This window comes from Capra hircus, chromosome 6 (assembly GCF_001704415.2).
Source record: "Capra hircus breed San Clemente chromosome 6, ASM170441v1, whole genome shotgun sequence".
In the NCBI taxonomy this organism is placed as follows: Eukaryota; Metazoa; Chordata; class Mammalia; order Artiodactyla; family Bovidae; genus Capra; species Capra hircus.
In genome coordinates, this window is record NC_030813.1 from 104,107,777 (window position 1) to 104,126,993 (window position 19,217).

General features: G+C 44.8%; 1 protein-coding gene across 1 annotated transcript in view; it reads right to left on the reverse strand.

Moving 5' to 3' along the window:
- Nucleotides 1–19,217, reverse strand: part of STK32B (serine/threonine kinase 32B) — a 361,674-nt gene that overhangs the window by 49,697 nt on the left and 292,760 nt on the right. The window contains exon 6 of the mRNA XM_018049721.1: nt 10,713–10,802. Coding sequence (XP_017905210.1) covers nt 10,713–10,802 — 90 coding nt within the window. The remainder of the gene's footprint in view (nt 1–10,712; nt 10,803–19,217) is intronic.

The window sequence follows — 19,217 nt, forward strand, 5'->3', positions numbered from 1 at the left end:
TGGGTATGTCTGACTCTCTGCAACCCTACATTCTGTGGCCTGCCAGGCTCCTCTGCCCATGTAATTTCCCAGGCAAGATCACTGCAATGGGATGCTCTTCCCTTCTCTAGGAGATCTTCCCGACCCAGGGATTGAACCTGCATCTCTCGTGTCTCCGGCACTGGCAGGCAGGTTCTTCACCATTAGTGCCACCTGGGAAGCCCATGCTCTGATGATTTGATTAACTCTTGATTCATCATTGTTCCCTTCCAGAATCTTCCTCTTCTTTCTGATCCTCTTTCCTTGCTGTCTGGACTAATGACAGTCCCTCATGCACCCTAGCCTGGGGCTGTTTAATCTCACCCACCTGCTCCTGCACTGAATATGTCAGCAAATTTGGAGAACTCAGCAGTGGCCACAGGATTGGAAAAGGTCAGTTTTCACTCCAATCCCAAAGAAAGGCAATGCAAAAGAATGCTCGAACTACCGCACAATTGCACTCATCTCACATGCTAGTAAAGTAATGCTCAAAATTCTCCAAGCCAGGCTTCAGCAATACTTGAACTGTGAACTTCCTGATGTTCAAGCTGGTTTTAGAAAAGGCAGAGGAACCAGAGATCGAATCGCCAACATCTGCTGGATCATGGAAAAAGAAAGAGAATTCCAGAAAAACATCTATTTCTGCTTTATTGACTATGCCAAAGCCTTTGACTGTGTGGATCACAATAAACTGTGGAAAATTCTTCAAGAGATGGGAATATCAGACCACCTGACCTGCCTCTTGAGAAACCTATATGCAGGTCAGGAAGCAAGAGTTAGAACTGGACATGGAACAACATTGGTTCCAAATAGGAAAAGGAGTATGTCAAGGCTGTATATTGTCACCCTGCTTATTTAACTTATATGCAGAGTACATCATGAGAAACACTGGGCTGGATGAAGCACAGGCTGGAATCAAGATTGCTGGGAGAAATATCAATCACCTCAGATATGCAGATGACACCACCCTTACGGCAGAAAGTGAAGAACTAAAGAGCCTCTTGATGAAAGTGAAAGTGGAGAGTGAGAAAGTTGGCTTAAAGCTCAACATTCAGAAAATGAAGATCCTGGCATCTGGCCCCATCACTTCATGGGAAATACATGGGGCAACAGTGGAAACAGTGGCTGACTTTACTTTTTTGGGCTCCAAAATCACTGCAGATGGTGACTGCAGCCATGAAATTAAAAGACGCTTACTCCTTGGAAGGAAAGTTATGACCAACCTAGACAGCATATTAAAAAGCAGAGACATTACTGTGCCAACAAAGGTCCATCTTGTCAAGGCTATGGTTTTTCCAGTGGTCACGTATGGATGTGAGAGTTGGACTATAAAGAAAGCTGAGAGCTGAAGAATTGATGCTTTTAACTGTGGTGTTGGAGAAGACTCTTGAGAAGTCCCTTGGATTGCAAGGAGATCCAACCAGTCCATCCTAAAGGAGATCAGTCCTGGGTGTTCATTGGAAGGACTGACATTGAAGCTGAAACTCCAATACTTTGGCCACCTGATGTGAACAGCTGACTCATTTGAAAAGACCCTGATGCTGGGAAAGATTGAGGTTAGGAAGAGAAGGGGACAACAGAGGATGAGATGGTTGGATGGCATCACTCACTTAATGGACATGAGCTTGGGTAAACTCCGAGTGTTGGTGATGGACAGGGAGGCCTGGAGTGCTGCAGTTCATGGGGTTGCAAAGAGTCGGACACGACTGAGCAACTGAACTGAACTGAACTGAATCTGCTCCTGAAACACTTTTCTAAGTCAGTAGAATCAATGAAACAAACAGACGGAATGTGTGAATGTGGCGATGATTCAGGCTAGGCTTGCTGCCACGACAGCCTCAAGCAAGCTGTCTGACCTGTTATTTTTTGCCTCGATTTTCCTCATCTGTAAAAGGGAATAACTATATCTGCCACATCATGTTATTGAGGAGAAAAAATTGAAGTTCTGCATGTATTTATTAAGCACAAAGTACGTGCTCTATAAATGCAATATAACATTGTTTTATTGTCATGCATATGTTCAAATTACTTAATTAAAATCACTCCAAATTTTTCTGTATACTCTAGAATAAAAGTCAAACTTCTTAGCATGAAAAATTTATAAAAAATTAGGCTCCAGTTTCCTCATATTTTGGCCACTGTCTTTATTATGCCTTTTGTGTAACCTACTCCAGTATGCTTGCCTGGAAAATCCCAAGGACAGAGGAGCCTGATGGGCTAAAATCCATAGGGTTGGCAAGAGTCAGACATGACTGAGCAACTGAATACATGCCAAAAGGAAAAAATAGAACATGATTTATTTTAAATCTTCAATGACTTGCCTGATAATCTTTACCTGATTTTTATAATCATGAACTCCTATTTATACTTCAAAACCCAGACCAAATTTTACACCCACTGTGGAATGTTCATCAAGTCCCTTCTTGATGCTTAGTTCCCTTCTTTCCCCCTCTCCTGGCCAAGTATATCACTGTTCTGGATTCTTACCAAACCCTTGTCTGTTTGTCCCCTACAGCACTGATCAGGCCATATTGTAACTAAGGATATGCATGCCCATTGCCCTCACTGGACTCTGAGGTCTTTAAACAAGGATATGACTAGGTCAGGGTTAAAACTTCAGGGATTAGCATGAAGCTGGTCTAGACAGAGATGCTCAAGGAATCAGAATAGCAAAGAGTTTGAAGTCACACAATCCTGGCTTTGAATCTCAGTGGCCACCTTTGCTGTTCATCACTGGACAAGCACTTAGCCTCTGCATATGTCTCAGATCCCCTGGGATAATAATAGCCTTTACCCCATAGTGAGATAACATATGGGAGTCATTTAGAACAAGGGCTGATGCAGAGCAAATTCCAAATAGATATGAGCTAGTTATTATTGTATCAATTCATCACCGAATGAGAAATGAAATACATCCATAAATGAAAGACCAACTAACGGATGGACATGTTGTACATGTCCCCAGATGATTCAGAGTTCCATCATCATTCTTTGATTAGAGTTTGCAGAAAAGCCGTGAAAAGCAGAGATAAGCAGGATGACTGGCCTCTGCTGTATCCCTTAGGGTAATTCATGTTCCTTTGGCTTTATACCTTGGCAGATGAAATCAGGTGTCACACACATATTAATTTGAGATGAAATGAAACTGCTGTGTCAATCTGATAATTTCTTTTTATTTGGTGATACAAATAGCATTAATAGCAACAGAAGACTGGTTTCATCAAAGTATGTAAGACACTGCTCCAGTGTGGACAAGTAGGATCTCACCTGTCTGCATAAGAGGACAAGCAGGGGAAGCTTAACTGGCTGAGGAAATACAGAAGGTCTGATGCTGTTGTTCAGTCGCTCAGTCATGTCTGACTCTTTGCGGCCTCATGGACTGCAGCACGCCAGGCTTTCCTGTCCTTCACTCTCTCCCAGAGTTTGCTCAAACTCATGTCCATTGAGTCGGTGATGCCATCCAACCATCTTGCCCTCTGCCGTCTGTTCTCCTCCTGTCTTCAATCTTTCCCAGCATCAGGGTCTTTTCAAATGAGTTAGTTCTTTGCATCAGGTGGCCAAAGTATTGGAGCTTTATGTACCTTATACTGGATAATGTAATTTATCTAAATTCACCTAGTTTCTAAGCAGAAGATACTCAAACCACCCCATGCTGAAGCCCACGCTCCATCGGGACCCATTCCTGGCAAGCCCAGTTATCTGTCTGCTTCTCCCAGGACACGCTTGAGGCTGATCCCATGAGTCTGGTGATGACTGTCTCTGGCATTGGCATTTCTGTTCGTTCCATGACCCTTATCATGGCATTCAAGACCCTGGTTGCTTTGGTCTGTCTCGTCTCTCCCTCCCACCTCCTCTGATTCTATAAAGCTATTAAAAAACAGGACTGCTATGGTCTCCCAGACCACCATCTTATGACCGCCTCCATGCCTTTGCATGGACCGGAATGGCCTCTCCTTACCCTCACCTGGCAGGTGAGCTGTGAACACACCCTGTCAGTCTAACTCAGATGGTCCCATTCTGGGAAGTCTTTCTTGACAGAGACCAGCTTACATGCAGGCCTTCACAGCTGTCTGCCCCAGACATGCTGAGTCCCTGGGGCCCAGTGCCTTACTCTGAGCCTTGCACTCCTGACATGCCCCATTCCATGTTTGCTGAAAGAATGCTCAGTTCTTCATCTCACTTGAGATGAATAAACTGAAGCCCCAGACAGCTGCTGGAACATTTTTTACTTCTAATCTGGCACCTTTCAGAGAGTTCTTTTTTTCTCTGTTTGTGAATTCCATTTGCTTTTATAATTAATGAAAATTCAGCTCTATGCAAATGTTTCTTCTGGGATCATTCTTCATGAGCAACCTTTGGGAGCTTACTCATCAGCCCATTCCCTGAATGCATGTTTGGAACATTCTGGGAACCTGTCATTGGGCCTTTGAACCAAATAGCTCAAGTGAATGAAGTCAACAAAGCTGCCGCTTGGTAGCAGGAATTTACAGCCCTGGGAGCTGCAGGATGTGACTTGATTGAGAGAGTTTTCCCCTCACCCTCATCTTTCCTATAACCTCCTATTGCCTGGTACTGCCAGCCCCTATGGTCTCTGAAATTATTTCGTTTTGGTAAATAAGTTGTGCTTTCCAAATCTCACAAAAGCCTCTCCTGCACATTCGTTCATCAATTCAGTCCCGAAGATCCCTTAATTAGAAGGACCCCAGAAGTCCAGAATCCCAGGTACAGCTGGGATAATACACTTTTCTTTTGTCTGAGAAATGCGGCTTTCTGATACAAGAACTCAGTGTCAAAAAGGCAACTTGGTATAGTGGCAAAAGCACGAACTTTGGAAGCAAGTGCCCATCAACAGACAAATGGATAAAGAAGATGCGTGTGTGCTAAGTCACTTCCATCGTGTCTGACTCTTTGTGACCCTATGGACTATAGCTGCCAGGCTCCTCTCTCTCTGGGATTCTCAAGGCAAGAATACTGGAGTGGGTATGCCCTCCTCCAGGGGATCTTCCCAACCCAGTGATTGAACCCACAGCTCTCATGTCTCCTGCACTGGTCGGTAGGCTCTTTACCACTAGCACCACCTGGGAAACCTAAAGAAGATGAGGTGTGTGTATATATTATATATCTGTATATATACTATGGAACATTACTTCACATAAAGAATGAAATAATGTCTTTTACAACAACATTGATGGGCCTAGACATTGTCAAACTAAGTGAAATAAACCCAACCGAGAAAGACAAATACCATATGATATTGCTTATATGCAGAATCAAAAAAAAATGATACAAATAAACTTATTTACAAAACAGAAATAGACTTATAGACATAAAAAGCTTATGGTTACCCAGGGAAAGTGGGGGAGGGATAAATTAGGAGTTTGGGATAAACATATACACACTACTAAAATGGCAATCCACTCCAGTATTCTTGCCTGGAGAATCCCATGGACGGAGAAGCCTAGTAGGTTACAGTCCACGGGGTTGCAAAGAGTCGGACATGACTGAGTGACTTCACCTTACCTCACCTTATATATAAAATAGATAACCAACAAGGACCTACTACATAATGAAGAGAACTATACTCAACATGTCGTAATAACCTATGAGAAAAGAGAATGTTTACAACAATACTTTTTAACATTCTCTTTCCAAATGTATATGTAACTGAATCACTTCGTTGTATACCTGAAACTAACATAACATCATAAATCAACTATATTTCATTGAAATTTTTTTTTTAAAAAGCAGGGACTTCAGACTCATATAGATGTGGCTTCAAATTCTGGCTCTATCCCTTGGCAGTTGTGTGATTCAGCGTAGGTTAATTAACCTCTGGGCCTCAGCTTACTCTTATATAAAATGAGAGAGATATAGAAAACCCTCGTGGATTTTCTGGGGATTAAACGTGATGACAGACATGTGATGGGATCACAATACATGTCCAGCTTTCTTCTCTCTTTGGAAGGTGGGGCCACTGTAGAGAGTGGCCAGCTGGGTCACTACGGGCCTGCTTTCCCAAAGGCTAAGAGCCAGGACAGAGGAGCCTTAGACAGGACTGAGAAGCTGAGGCACCCAGGAAATTCTGCTCTGAATGGCGGTAAAGCAGGGGCCAAAAGGTCAGCATTGGGAGAACATTGTCTTGAACTTCTCCAGTGGTCAAGAACCCAATTTCCTAGAGATCAATTTCCTTTTCAGAAATAGCCTAAAGGTAGTGGGAACTAATCTATAGGATTATGGAGTCGGCTCCAAATGGGAGATTCTTCTCCCCTCTCCTCCATGTTCCCTCTGCGGATGATGCCTCTTCTGGCCTCTCTCCACCCCTTCGGGCAAGATGCTCCTGGGCTTAGAATCAGTGATTTCTCTCCCACTGCCTTGGCTTTGCTGCGTCTCCATGATGGTAACTCTCAATGCACAGACTGAGTCCACATCACTCTCCAGATGCTTGGAGTACATCTGAATGTCCGGACGTTCCTACAGACACTTCACCGCCAAGTCCATCCTTCCCACCATCCCTTGCACTCGCCCCTCCTGTGGTGTTCTCTGCATGGGAGCCTCCCTGGAATCCACTCTGCTGCTAGACCCAGAGGCCTGGAGGCAGCCTCGCCCCCTCCTTCACTGCCATTCTCCATCTCTAAGTCCTGCCCATCTGATCTCTGTTGGATCTTACTGAAGTGACCTCCTTGGATAGAACAGCCCCAGATCTGGATTCTTCTGGAAAGGGATTTCAGAAGGATCGTCAACAATGAAAGCTGTATTTGGGTCTGTATTTAGCATCCCAAGGGGACTCTGAAGTAGACAGATCTGCTCATTTCTATACCCTCTGCTGTTCACACTGACTTGGCTCTGCTCTCACCCCTGATGTCAACCTGGGCAGGTCACCTAACTCTCAACCCATTTTCTCGACTCTAAAAATGGGAATAAGTAATTGTGCCTACTTCATGATTATGAATGGCTTCCCAGGTGGCGCTAGTGGTAACGAGCCTGCCTGCACATGCAGGAGACATAAGAGACATGAGTTCGATCCCTGGGTCGGGAAGATCCCCTGGAGGAGGGCATGGCAACCTGCTCCACAATTCTTGCCTGGAGAATCCCATGGACACAGAAGCCTGGCAGGCTACAGTCCAGGGTCACAAAGAGTCAGACACAGCTGAAGTGACTAAGCACGCGTGCTTGTTTATGAGGCTTAAATAAGCTTATGGATAGAATGCCTGGCACATAGTAAATACTAGAAAGTATTGTTTGACTATTATTTATTGTCAAACTTCATTTATGTAATTTATTTATTAAGTTAATGATAAATAACACAAGGAGTCAATTCTGGAGACGTGATGACATAGTTCTTGAATCTCCACAATCCACATATAAACTGGCAGAGCAGATACAAGAGAAAGCAAAAACCATGGGCAACACTTACTATAAAGCTAAGTTGTTCCCACAAATCCCAAAATATAAGCAGATGGGAACAAACCAGCAACAGTGATAAGCCCTCTATGGTAGTGATTTCTGTATAAAAATAACACAGCTGATGATGGACCAGAGGACAGAGAACTCCAAAAGAGCCAGCAGACATTGACTGGGAAGAATAGCCAGTCTGAGAACAGCAGCTGAAACAGGGAGAGGCTTGTCCAGCCCCATCTCAGGTGAATGAAAAGTGTTTTTGGTGAGTTCTGCAGAAGTTGGAGTCTGGGACACAAAAGCCCTTCAATCAATCCAGCCAGAGCTCTCTTCTAGGAAGGATCCCAAGGAGAAACTGCTGGGAGTGAAATCAAAACTAAGCAGGATGGGGGCCCTACAGATGAAAGAAAGGGGAAGTCCAGATGGAAGTGGGCAAGAGGACTGGGCCAGGAAATCCCAGGTAGCAAGCTGCCTAGGGACATGAGATGTCACATGAACAATAGAAGAAGAGGCAGGTCGGTTAGAGAAGCTACCCTGAGCCACACCATCTTCTAAAGATCCAGGAAAACCAACATTACGTGAAATTCCATGCGAAGTGATTGTAAGAGAAAGGACAATGGCAAGCAGAATGCCATTGTACAATGAAAGTACCTCAGAAAAGACAGTGTGGTGGGTTGTTCATGAACGGTTCCCAATGAATCAGGCCATCAGGTTCCCACACTCCATGCAGTCCCCTCCCATGAGGGCCCTGGTCTTTGTCACGTGACTTGCTTTGGCCAATTGGACATCAGGAAATGTAAAGCAAGGAGAGGGTTGGTAGGCACTTGAGAGCTGGGTTTTCCTTCTTGAAACTGCTGCCATCACGTGAGCATGTTCACTCTAGTCTCCTTGATGAGAAAAGACCACGCAGAGAGAGGGGCCCATTCATTTCAGGTGTCCCACTCCCGTACTCTTGCCTGGAAAATCCCATGGACAGAGGAGCCTGGTAGGCTGCAGTCCATGGGGTCACTAAGAGTCAGATGTGACTGAGAGACTTCACTTTCACTTTTCACATTCATGCACTGGAGAAGGAACTGGCAGCCCACTCCAGTGTTCTTGCCTGGAGAATCCCAGGGACGGGGGAGCCTGGAGGGCTGCCGTCTATGGGGTCGCACAGAGTCAGACACAAATGAAGTGACTTAGCAGCAGCAGGCTGGTCCAGCAGCTGAATGAGTGGGCCTCGCCAAAACCATCAGAAAAACCACTCAATCAAGTGGCAGATGTGATAAATAAAAGATTGCCACTGTTCTAAACTCCTAGGTTTTGACATGGTTTGTCATCCGCAATTGATAACTATGTAGACATTAAGAATGAATAATATAGACATTAAAAATTATGCAAGACATGAAAGAACATGTAAATTATAATTTAGATACTCAGAAATCTCACAAGAGGACTCATGAAGAACATTAGAAACAAAAGGAAAATTATTTCAGAAATAAATACTTCATGAGAAAGCACACAAAACAAATACAACAGAGATTGCTTCAAAATAAAGAGAAAGATAAAAAAAAATTGAGAAACAATTTGAACATAGGAAGAGAGACAAAAGATTTGAAAATGGCAAATGCTGAGGATTGGCAAAGAAGACCCAACATTCAGGTAATAGGGATCCTTAACAAATAAAAGAAAGTAAAAGAACAGAATGTGTATTAAAGCAAAAGACATTTCCGGGAGCTTTCCTTGTGGCCCAGTGGCTACGACTCCACGTTCCCAATGCAGGGGGTCTGGGTTTCATCCCTGGTGGGAGAACTAGATCCTGCATGCCGCAACTAAATATCCCATGACTAAGACCCGGTGTGTGTGTGCTAAGTCACTTCAGTCGCACCTGACTCTTTGTGATCCCATGGATTGCAGCCCACCAAGCTTTTCTGTCCGTGGGATTTTCCAGGCAAGAACACTGAAGTGGGTTTTCATGCCCTCCTCCAGGAGATCTTCCCAACCCAGGATTCAGACCCACATCTCTTATGTCTCCTGCATTGGTAGGCGAGTTTTTTTTTTTTTTTTTTAACACTAAGCAACCTGGGAAGCTCCCATAACTAAGACTCGGTGCAATATGACATTTCCAGCAAAAATCCTACAGAAAAACCAACCTGAAACTACATTGGAAGAGCAATGTGTACTTCAGAATATAGACCTGCAGTGACCAACAACAAAACTATTCTGACAACACTGCTGGACTTTAATGAAAAAGAAGGGTTTGTCGTTTATTTTTTCCTAAGCTTGAGCCAAGCTGGAATCAAGATTGCTGGGAGAAATATCAATAACCTCAGATATGCAGATGACACCACTCTTATGGCAGAAAGTGAAGAAGAACTAAAGAGCCTCTTGATGAAAGTGAAAGAAGAGAGTGAAAAAGCTGGCTTAAAGCTCAACATTCAGAAAATTAAGATCATGGCAACCAGTCTCATCACTTCATGGCAAATAGATGGGGAAACAGTGAAAACGGTGTCAGACTTTATTTTCTTGGGCTCCAAAATCACTGCAGATGACTGCAGCCATGAAATTAAAAGACGCTTACTCCTTGGAAGGAAAGCTATGACCAAGCTATATTAAAAGGCAGAGACATTACTTTGTCAACAAAGGTCTGTCTAGTCAAGGCTATGGTTTTTCCAGTGGTCATGGATGGATGTGAGAGTTGGACTATAAAGAAAGCTGAGCACCGAAGAATCGATGCTTTTGAACTGTGGTGTTGGAGAAGACTCTTGAGAGTCTCTTGGACTGCAAAGAGATCAAACCAGTCCATTCTGAAGGAGATCAGTCCTAGGTGTTCATTGATAGGACTGATGTTGAAGCTGAAACTCCAATACTTTGGCCACCTGATATGAAGAGCTGACTCATTAGAAAAAAAACCCTGATGCTGGGAAGTATTGAGGGCAGGAAGAGAACGGGATGACAGAGGATGAGATGGTTGGATGGGCATTACTGACTCAATGGACATGAGTTTGGGTGGACTCCAGGAGTTGGTGATGGACAGGGAGGCCTGGTGTGATGCGGTTCATGGGGTCACAAAGAGTCAGACACGACTGAGCAACTGAACTGAACTGAACTGAACTGAGCCAACCTTTCTGACTAAGTAAGCATTCTCTAGAAAACAGAGGAGGAGAAGGTCTTCCGGGCAAGGCAGACAGCTTAGGTAAGGGCCAAAGGTGTGAGAGAACATGGCTGGGGTCTGGCGTCAGGGTGGGAGGCGCAGTGAGGGAGGGGTGCGATGTAGCAGGAGAGGAACGCTGAGGCCTGAGGGGGCCTGGAACACTCACCCATGTAGGGCTTGGTCCCGGCCATGGAGGAAGCCTTTTCTGCGCCTTTCACGACTGTCGCTATGTTGAAGTCTGTGATGTGAACGTGTCCTGGAGACAGAGAATCAGAAAAAGCAGTTAGCAAGAGCTGCAGGCAGCTGGGTTATCTCCCGTCTGATTTAACACTGTGGTCTGCAAGGGGGGGGATATACAGGAAGAAAATATTAGAACTTTTACTTACATTTGTATTTATTTGATACTTTAGAAGTGTCTGTTTTGGTCACATCATTGACAGTAGCCAAGCTATGGAATCATAATAATAAGTGGAATCATCATCCCAAGTCAATCCTAAAGGAAATCAGTCCTGAATATTCATTGGAAGGACTGATGCTGAAGCTGAAACTCCAATACTTTGGCCACCTGATGTGAAGAACTGACTCATTGGAAATGACCCTGATGCTGGGGAAGATTGAAGGCGGGAGGAGAAGGGGACAACGGAGGATGAGACGGTGGGATGGCATCACTGACTCAGTGGACATGAGTCTGAGCAAGCTCTGGGAGTTGGTGATGGCCAGGGAGGCCTGCTGCAGTCCATGGGGCCGCAAGAGTTGGACACGACTGAGAGACTGAACTGAAGGCATGGAAGCAACCTAAGTGTACATCAAAGGATCCAGGTGTGGTACATGCATGCCATGGAATTCACTCAGCCTTGAGAAAGAAGGACATTCTGCCATTTGGGACAATAAGGTTGGACCTGGAGGGCATTATGCTAAGTGAGAAGTCAGACAGAGAAGGACAGATACTGCACGGTCTCACTTGTATGTGGAATCTAAAAAAAAAAAAAAAAGCCAAACTTATAGAAACAGAGAGTAGAAAAGCGGTTGCCAGGGGCTAGAGGAGGGGGAAATAGGGAAAGGTTGGTAAGAGGGTACAAACTTTCAACTCTAATATGAATAACGTTCAAGAATAATGCAGAGCATGGCGACACTTAGCATAAGGCCCCCCAGGTCCATCTGTGTCGATTCAAATGGCAAGTTTCATTCTTTTCTAAGGCTGAGTGGTATTCTGTTATAGAGCTAAACCACATCTTCTTTACCCCTTCATCTGCTGATGGTAGGTTCCCAGATTCCCTGGAGAACCAATACCGACTATTTGGATTTTCCTCCTTTTCCCCTCCCACCTTCCTTCTGACACTTTCTTTTCTCCTTTCACCCCCACATCTCCTTGCCTCCTTCTTCCGTGTCCCTCTTCCTTCCCTCTTAGGGTACTTGACCCCCATGTCCCATCGGCTCCCATTACTTTAGGCTGGACAGAAAGTGGTTTCCACCCTCCATCCCCCTCCCTACTCAGTTCATCAGTATCGTACTAAGGCCCCCACTGGCCAGAGCAGGTGCACAGAATAAGGGGTCCTCAGGGCGTGAGTAGCCTCTCTTTACACCCCTCCCCCACCTACTATTTTCCTGAAAGAAGGAGTCTGGTCTCACGTGTCTCATTTATTTATCAGAAGCTTCCACTCTCTGGACCAGTGCCTCTGAACTTTAACATTTTTATTATGTCCTCAATATAAATACCAAGCTCCCTGAGGCTTGGTTTTCTCATCTGTAAAATGGGGATGATGATAACAAAATGTACATCTCAGAGGGATGTTGGGAGGAGGCAGAGAATTAATACACAAGAAATGGTTACTGCATGCTGCCACACAACAATGAGGGCATTTTCTGTAAGCATTGCTCTTCGCAGCGTTATCCTGCCAAGGTGCGGCTCCAATCCCATCTCCAGCTGGGGCCAATCCATCCCTGCACCCTCCCATTGCCTCAGTTCTGGTACTAACAAACAAGTAAATTCAAGTCCAGTTTTAGACTGTGAGGTATGTGAAAGTAGGTGGACATCTGAGTGGTTTCTGCACCCCACACCTGTACAGTTCCAAACACAGCAGTACCCTTGGGAAGGAATTCTGGAATCTTAGAATATGGATGGTTTTTATCTGGTTTCATTTCCCCCACTCTTAAATTCTTTAATATTTGCATAATGAAAGTAATGCCAGCTCATTATAATAAATCACAGAATACAAATACGTGTTTGAGGCTCTCCTTTCAACATCCTAGGGTCTCCTCTACCTGCCATATAACCACACTGATTCATTTAGCTCCTCCATTCTTTCTCGCTTTCGCTTATGCAAATGTATATCCACATATCACAGGACTTTGGTTTGTTCTTGCAATAAAGAGATCATACTCCATCGATCATTCTAAAAGTCACTTTTGCATTTAATTTGGCTTTGGGATGGAGCACGTGTCTCCAGGTGGCTTTAATAGTTGGCTCAAGTAATTAGCCTCCAACTAAAATAATTTAAATTAAAAAAAAAAGCTGGCTCAGGCTGAGCATATGAACCATCAGAGCCCGTGAAAACTGGGGAGATGATTTTCTAGGGGGTTCAGAAAAGGAACAGTTTTCTTCTTTTTCCTTCTAGAAGCTATCTAAAGTGATATTCTCTGCCTTTGGTTGGTGTGATGTGGCCGTATGACTCCTGCCCCAAAATGTAGAAGCCATTAGCTGCCACAAAGAAAGACAACCTAAAGATGAAGCCCATCCTTGGAGAAGCCAGAGCTGCAAGGACAGCAAAGAAATGGTGCCAAAGCCTGATCAAACCCTGCCTGAAGCCACATTCCACTGGGCCTCAGTTATACGTGCTGAAAAACACGTTGCTTAGGGCGATTTGAGTTGGGCTCCTTGTTGTCTGCCACACACTGCTGGTGTCCTAATTCGTGCAGCCACTTACCATAAGATTTCAGCAGGTTATTTCATTCTATAAGCCTCCTTCTAATATTAATAAGTACCTGGTAGGGTAATTGGGTGTTAAGGGACTGAGGATGGGACCTTTGAGCAAAAACCTGAAGAAGAGAGGCAGCAAGCCAGTGGACTTCTGAGGGGAGGAGTGAGATGGCTGAGGCGGCTGGCAGCATCAGGACCTTGCAAGGGCCAGCAAGGAGGCCAGAAAGAGAAAGGGGGAAAGGGGTCAGGTAGCTTTTACCCCAAGCATGAGGGTTTTGAGAAAGAGAGACACAATCTTACTCATTTGTATCACTTTGGCTTGTGTGTGGATTATTGGGGGACTCAAAGCAGGGAAACTGATAAAGAGGGTAAAAAATGCATCCCTCATCTGTGTAAGCTGCTATTGGTTAATTCTGCATAAATGGTACAGAATTGGTGCCGAAATTTATGCTAGTCCTTGAAGAACTTTTGTCGGGGGTGGGGTACGGCTACCCATCCCCTTTTATAAAAAGACTTTTTGGATGTGGATCATTTTAAAGTTTTTCTTGAACTTGTTACGGTGTTGCTTCTGCTTTAGCTTTTGGTTTTTTGTCCATGAAGCACGTGGGATCTTAGTTCCCTGACCAAGGATTGAATTTGCACCTCCTGAATTGGAAGGTGAGGTCCTAAGTGGACTGCCAGGGAAGTCCTGCCCTTCCCCTCCTCAAACCTGAAGTTCTAGAGACCAGTGACCCATCCACGGTCGGCAGCTGAAACTTGGGGAGCTGTGTTTTATTTCTAGTCTCTTCCGGGTGGGCATTTCCACCGTCCCTTGCTGTCCCCTTCAGGGTGGAGTCACCCAGTCCTGTCCCTGTTTCCTCCTGGCCCTCCGGGGTGGAGGCTCTGGGGCAGCTCTGAAGCAGACCTGTCCACCCAGGAATTCACCTCCAGCAGGAGTGCCAGACAGCAGAACCCCACTTTTGATTTCCACACCGTGCTAGCTGATGAGCTGAAACTTCCTGGTGTGCCTCCTTTACTGGTTGAGTCAAGATGTGGGAAAGTGAAAATTAGTGCCATGCGAGGTCTCCTCTGAGTTCCTTCTCAGGAGAATGGAAATTTACTACAAAGTGTGCAAATATGAACAGAGTTTTTGGCTATTTGCTTTCTGTAAATTAAAAACATTCAGAAATCAGTGGGAGAATGAGCCCAGTATACGGTGTGAGATCCATTAGTAAAAGTTTGAATGAGAATCATCAATTGCCCTTCCACCCCTGTTAATGCATCCTGTACTCCAGCCCTGCTCTCTCCTTTCTCTGAACACATGGAAATTCATCACACCTCCAAGACTTTGACACCATTCGGAAAGCTTTTCCCTCTGCCTGACAGATTTCCATTCATCTTTCAAAACCTGGCTCAAGAGTTGTATTACTGATGGGTGGACATCCAGCCTTTGCTTGATTGCTTCCACTAACAGGAAACTCACTACCATGATGGGGTTGTGTCTCAGTTGACTTGCTCTGCTAAAACAGATTACCACGGACTGGGTGGTGTAAACATCAACATTTATTCCTCAGTCTCAGAACCTGGAAGTCCAAGACCAGAGTGCCAGCATGGTAGGGTCCTTAGTTTCTTCCTGGATTAGATGGCAAGTTTCTTGCTGTATCCTCACATTGTGAGGAGAGAGCAAGCTTGGTCCCTTCACCCCATTATAGGGCACAAATCCCATTGTGGGGGGTCCAATCCTTTGACTTCTTCCAAACCCAATTACTTCTTAAAGGCCTCAGCCCCAAAAGTCATCACATTGGGAGTTAAGGCTTCAACATACCAATTTAATTCCATGGATACTTGGTCCATGGCAGACTGACCAGTTTAGGCCTCTCTCCTGGACCCTCCCAACTCCTCTCCATTTTCATTTCCATCCTAGCATCCACTATGCTGTATCTGCTGTGTCTGTCTCCTTGAGACCAGGTATCCTCCCTTGTTCATTTCTATGTCCCCTATATGTTAGCACTGGCATGACCTGGAAAATGTACTTAACAAGTGTTTGTTGACTGGCTGACTTACTGACCAAATAAAAGATGGAATGAAAGAAATATGGTAAGCAAATGCTATCATCTTTCTTCATCCTTTAGTTCTCAGAGCTATTATGATATTTACAGGAGTTGACAACTTTCCATTTTTTACTTTTAAGACTACAGCAGCATCAATTTTTCAACCAGATCTCAGATAATGAGACTTAGCCACCATCTCTGAGATTTTGTACTCCCTGGGGTCAGTGTCAGGCTCGGCATGTGCATGAAAAGTGTACGGAAGTGAGAAATGGACCATAAAGAAGACTGAGTGCCAAAGCTTGATGCTTTCAAACTGTGGTGCTGGAGAAGACTCTTGAGAGCCCCTTAGACAGTAAGGAGCTCAAAGCAGTCAATCCTAAAGGAGATCAACCTTGAATATTCATTGGAAGGACTGATGCTGAAGCTGAAGCTCCAATATTTTGGTCACTGTTTCAGAGAGCCAACTCACTGGAAAAGATTGATGCTGGGAAAGATTGAAGGCAAGAAAAGGGGGAAGCAGAGGATGAGATGGTTAGATAACATCACTGACTCAATAGACATGAGTTTGATCAAACTCCGGAAGAGAGTGAAGGACAAGGAAGCCTGGTGTGCTACAGATTATGGGGTTGCAAAGAGTAGGACACAACTTAGTGACTGAACAACAACAACAATCTGTGAATTTGGGGGAAGGGCACTTGAAACTCTACACACTAGCGATGTGTCACTTATCTGTGCCATGGAACTGGGGGATAGAATAGGATGATGGAGATTATACAGGGCTAAAGTTCCATCCACAGTCCCTGCACTGGGGTATAATTACTGATGCACAGAATCAACTCAGTATTACCAGTAGCAGTGACTCCTACTTTGATTCCTGCATTTTCCTTACATATTCCAGGAGGAAGCATCCAAAGCATCCTGAATTTTGTTGTATTTTCACTTGCTTCTCCTGCAGCCACATTGCACAATTGTCTGTTCTTGCTCCACCATGCTCCCTCCCTCCCCTTCACCCCTCTCAGTTCCTGAAATGAAATAACCTTAACTCTGTGTGGATATTTACCAGATGAAGGAGGACAGTGGAGTGATCTCACTGGGACCAACAAGGCCACTGCCTGGGAGAAGATGAGATTCTGCTTGGGAGGGGATAGTCAACCCAGTCAGTGCAGAGTAAGTTCTCTTTAGATCTGTCCTCAGAAGCCAAGATTGGACTTCAGGTAGTAGCCATCAGAGGGCGCTAGACCAGAAGTTAGGATGGCAAGAAGCCCCTGTGTAAGAGATGATCTTCTACCACATCATTTTTTCACCTTGTTTCCCTGAAATTCTGAGTCAAGTCTCGTATGAACATCTGTCTCCATCTTAGCTGGTTTACAGGGTGTACAACGTGCCTAAGCCAGAGGTCAGAGGGGTGCTGCTGAAAAGATGCAGCTGGATGCCCAAGGATGCTCAAGAGGATGAGAACCCTGGCTGTGGGTCCAGGTGCCCCACCAATGGCAGGCCCCAGAGCTCACTGCTGATGAAGCTAATAATATCTGTACTTCCAAGATGCCAGTGTGATAGAACCCCGGATGCTGATCCTCCCCTTAGGATCATGCATCCTGAACAATTTTCCTTCCTCCCACTTTTCATGGAGATCATACTGAACTTACTTCAGGACAGTGGCAGAAAGAGAGAGAAAAAATGAAGGAAGAGAGGAAAGAAGGAAATAAAAAAAGAAAGAAAAAGAAAGGAAGGGAGAGAGAGAGAGAGGGAGAGAAACAAATCAAATTCTAGGGTACCAGCTTATTCAGGCTTCTTTTGGCTTTACTGCAGTAGGAAGACTGACTGTGTGAGGGCAGGCCTTTGCCTGATGTAGAATGAAGTGACCCTCTGATTTTCTTCTGCTTTATTTGCTTTGACTTCCTTCCATTTGTTGGTCATAGGGTAGGAAGGCAGGGCTATCAAAACAATCTGTGTGTTCCCAGATCTCCTTAGGCAGAAGAGAACAAAAAACTGGGAACAAGAAATGCAACAGGCCTGGGATTTCCTAAGCTTCTAGACTGAGATTTGGGGGAATTCCCAGCTGCAGTCCATGGGGTCATAAAGAGTCAGACACAACTAAGCGCCTGAACAACTCAGCTGAGATGAGTTTCAATACCTTCCCCCAGATATACTGTGTTTCATAAAATCTGCCCAGCCTTCACATCCTATTTGAGTTGATCCTGCTTAAACACCACCTCACTCAAGGCTTTTGAATGAGCTCAACAATTCTGTTTCTTTCCCTTTTCTTTACTTCTGTGGCTTTTAATGTTAAATCACTAGATTTTGGTTAATTAGTTACTAGCATAGCCAAGGCTATCTGACCAATGTGCTCCCCTTCCATATATATGTTGGTATGTGACTTTACACAGTCATACAAATCACAATGAATCAGATCCAGAGAAGCTTTTAGAACACTTTCTCAGCCGTGATCTGCTCTTTGCAAGGACTCTGAGGGGCACTGGGATAGAGATTATCTTTTGACACTTACTATCCTTTTCCACTCCTTTCTTTCCTGCCCCCTGTATTATAAGGACAAGAAAAAGAGAGAGAGAGAGAGAAACAAAAAAACATGTCTTGACTTTCTTGCAGCTAGGGTTCTGGGCAAGATTTAGATTCTGCCATTCAAATGCATGCTGTTCAAATGCACTCAGGCAAGATTTGGAATGGGGTTTCTCTAGTGGCTCAGACAGTAAAGAATCCACCTGCAATGCGAGAGACCTGGATTTGATCTCTGGGTCAGGAAGATCCCCCTGGAGGAGGGCATGGCTACTTACTCCAATATTCTTGCCTGGAGAATCCCCATGGACAGAGGTGCCTGGCAGGCTTCAGATCATGGGGTCACAAAGAGTCAGACATGACTGAGCAACTAGCACAGCACAAGGTTTGGAAGTAGAAAGTAAGCCAAGGGAGAAAGCCATTTGAAGGCTGGAGTTACACCGTCTCAAGCCAAGGAAGTATGCATGTCACCAAACCAGAAGCTAGGGGACAGAATCGACACCTACCCATCCCTGTTGCCTTCAGAGGGAGCACAGCCCTGCAGACATCTTGACCTTGGATTTCAGTCTCCAAGACTGTGAGAAAATACATCTCTGCTCTTGATTGCCTCTCAATTTGTGGGCTTTGTTCCAACACCTCTGGGAAGCTAATACAGGAGGCTATTTAGTGGAGGGTCATGAGAGATTCCTTACACAGGGTCTTCAGGACCTTAAGACATCACATGGTACTAGACACTTCCTTCCACTCCCAGCAGTCTTCAGCAAGAATCTCAATACAGCCCTCCCAAGGATCCTAGTATAGCTTTAAACTGCATTCCTAAGCTAAACTCTTGGAACCCTATCTAGAATAATGACACTAACTCTTGGCTCCTCAGACTTAGCAGAAATACCTCTGCCCCTCAATTTGCCCTGGTGGTTCTCCCCACTTCCATCTCAGCTGTTTCAATCTCTGTATCTCAGGCTTCAGCATCAACACACGCCTTCTGTTAATTTCCTGGATTCTCTTCCTGCCAAGATGGAGATGGCATGGCACACACAGTGTTCTGATGAGGGGGATGGGGGTGTTGCTGCTGCTGGATATTGCCATTTTGGGGAGCACGCATCACAATTATCAACAAATATGTTAGCAACAGATGGAGAGGCAAGTCTTCAAAATGAGTCCAGTGAGTGAGTGCTCTGAAATATTGCCTATTAATAGAAAACTTGAGGTA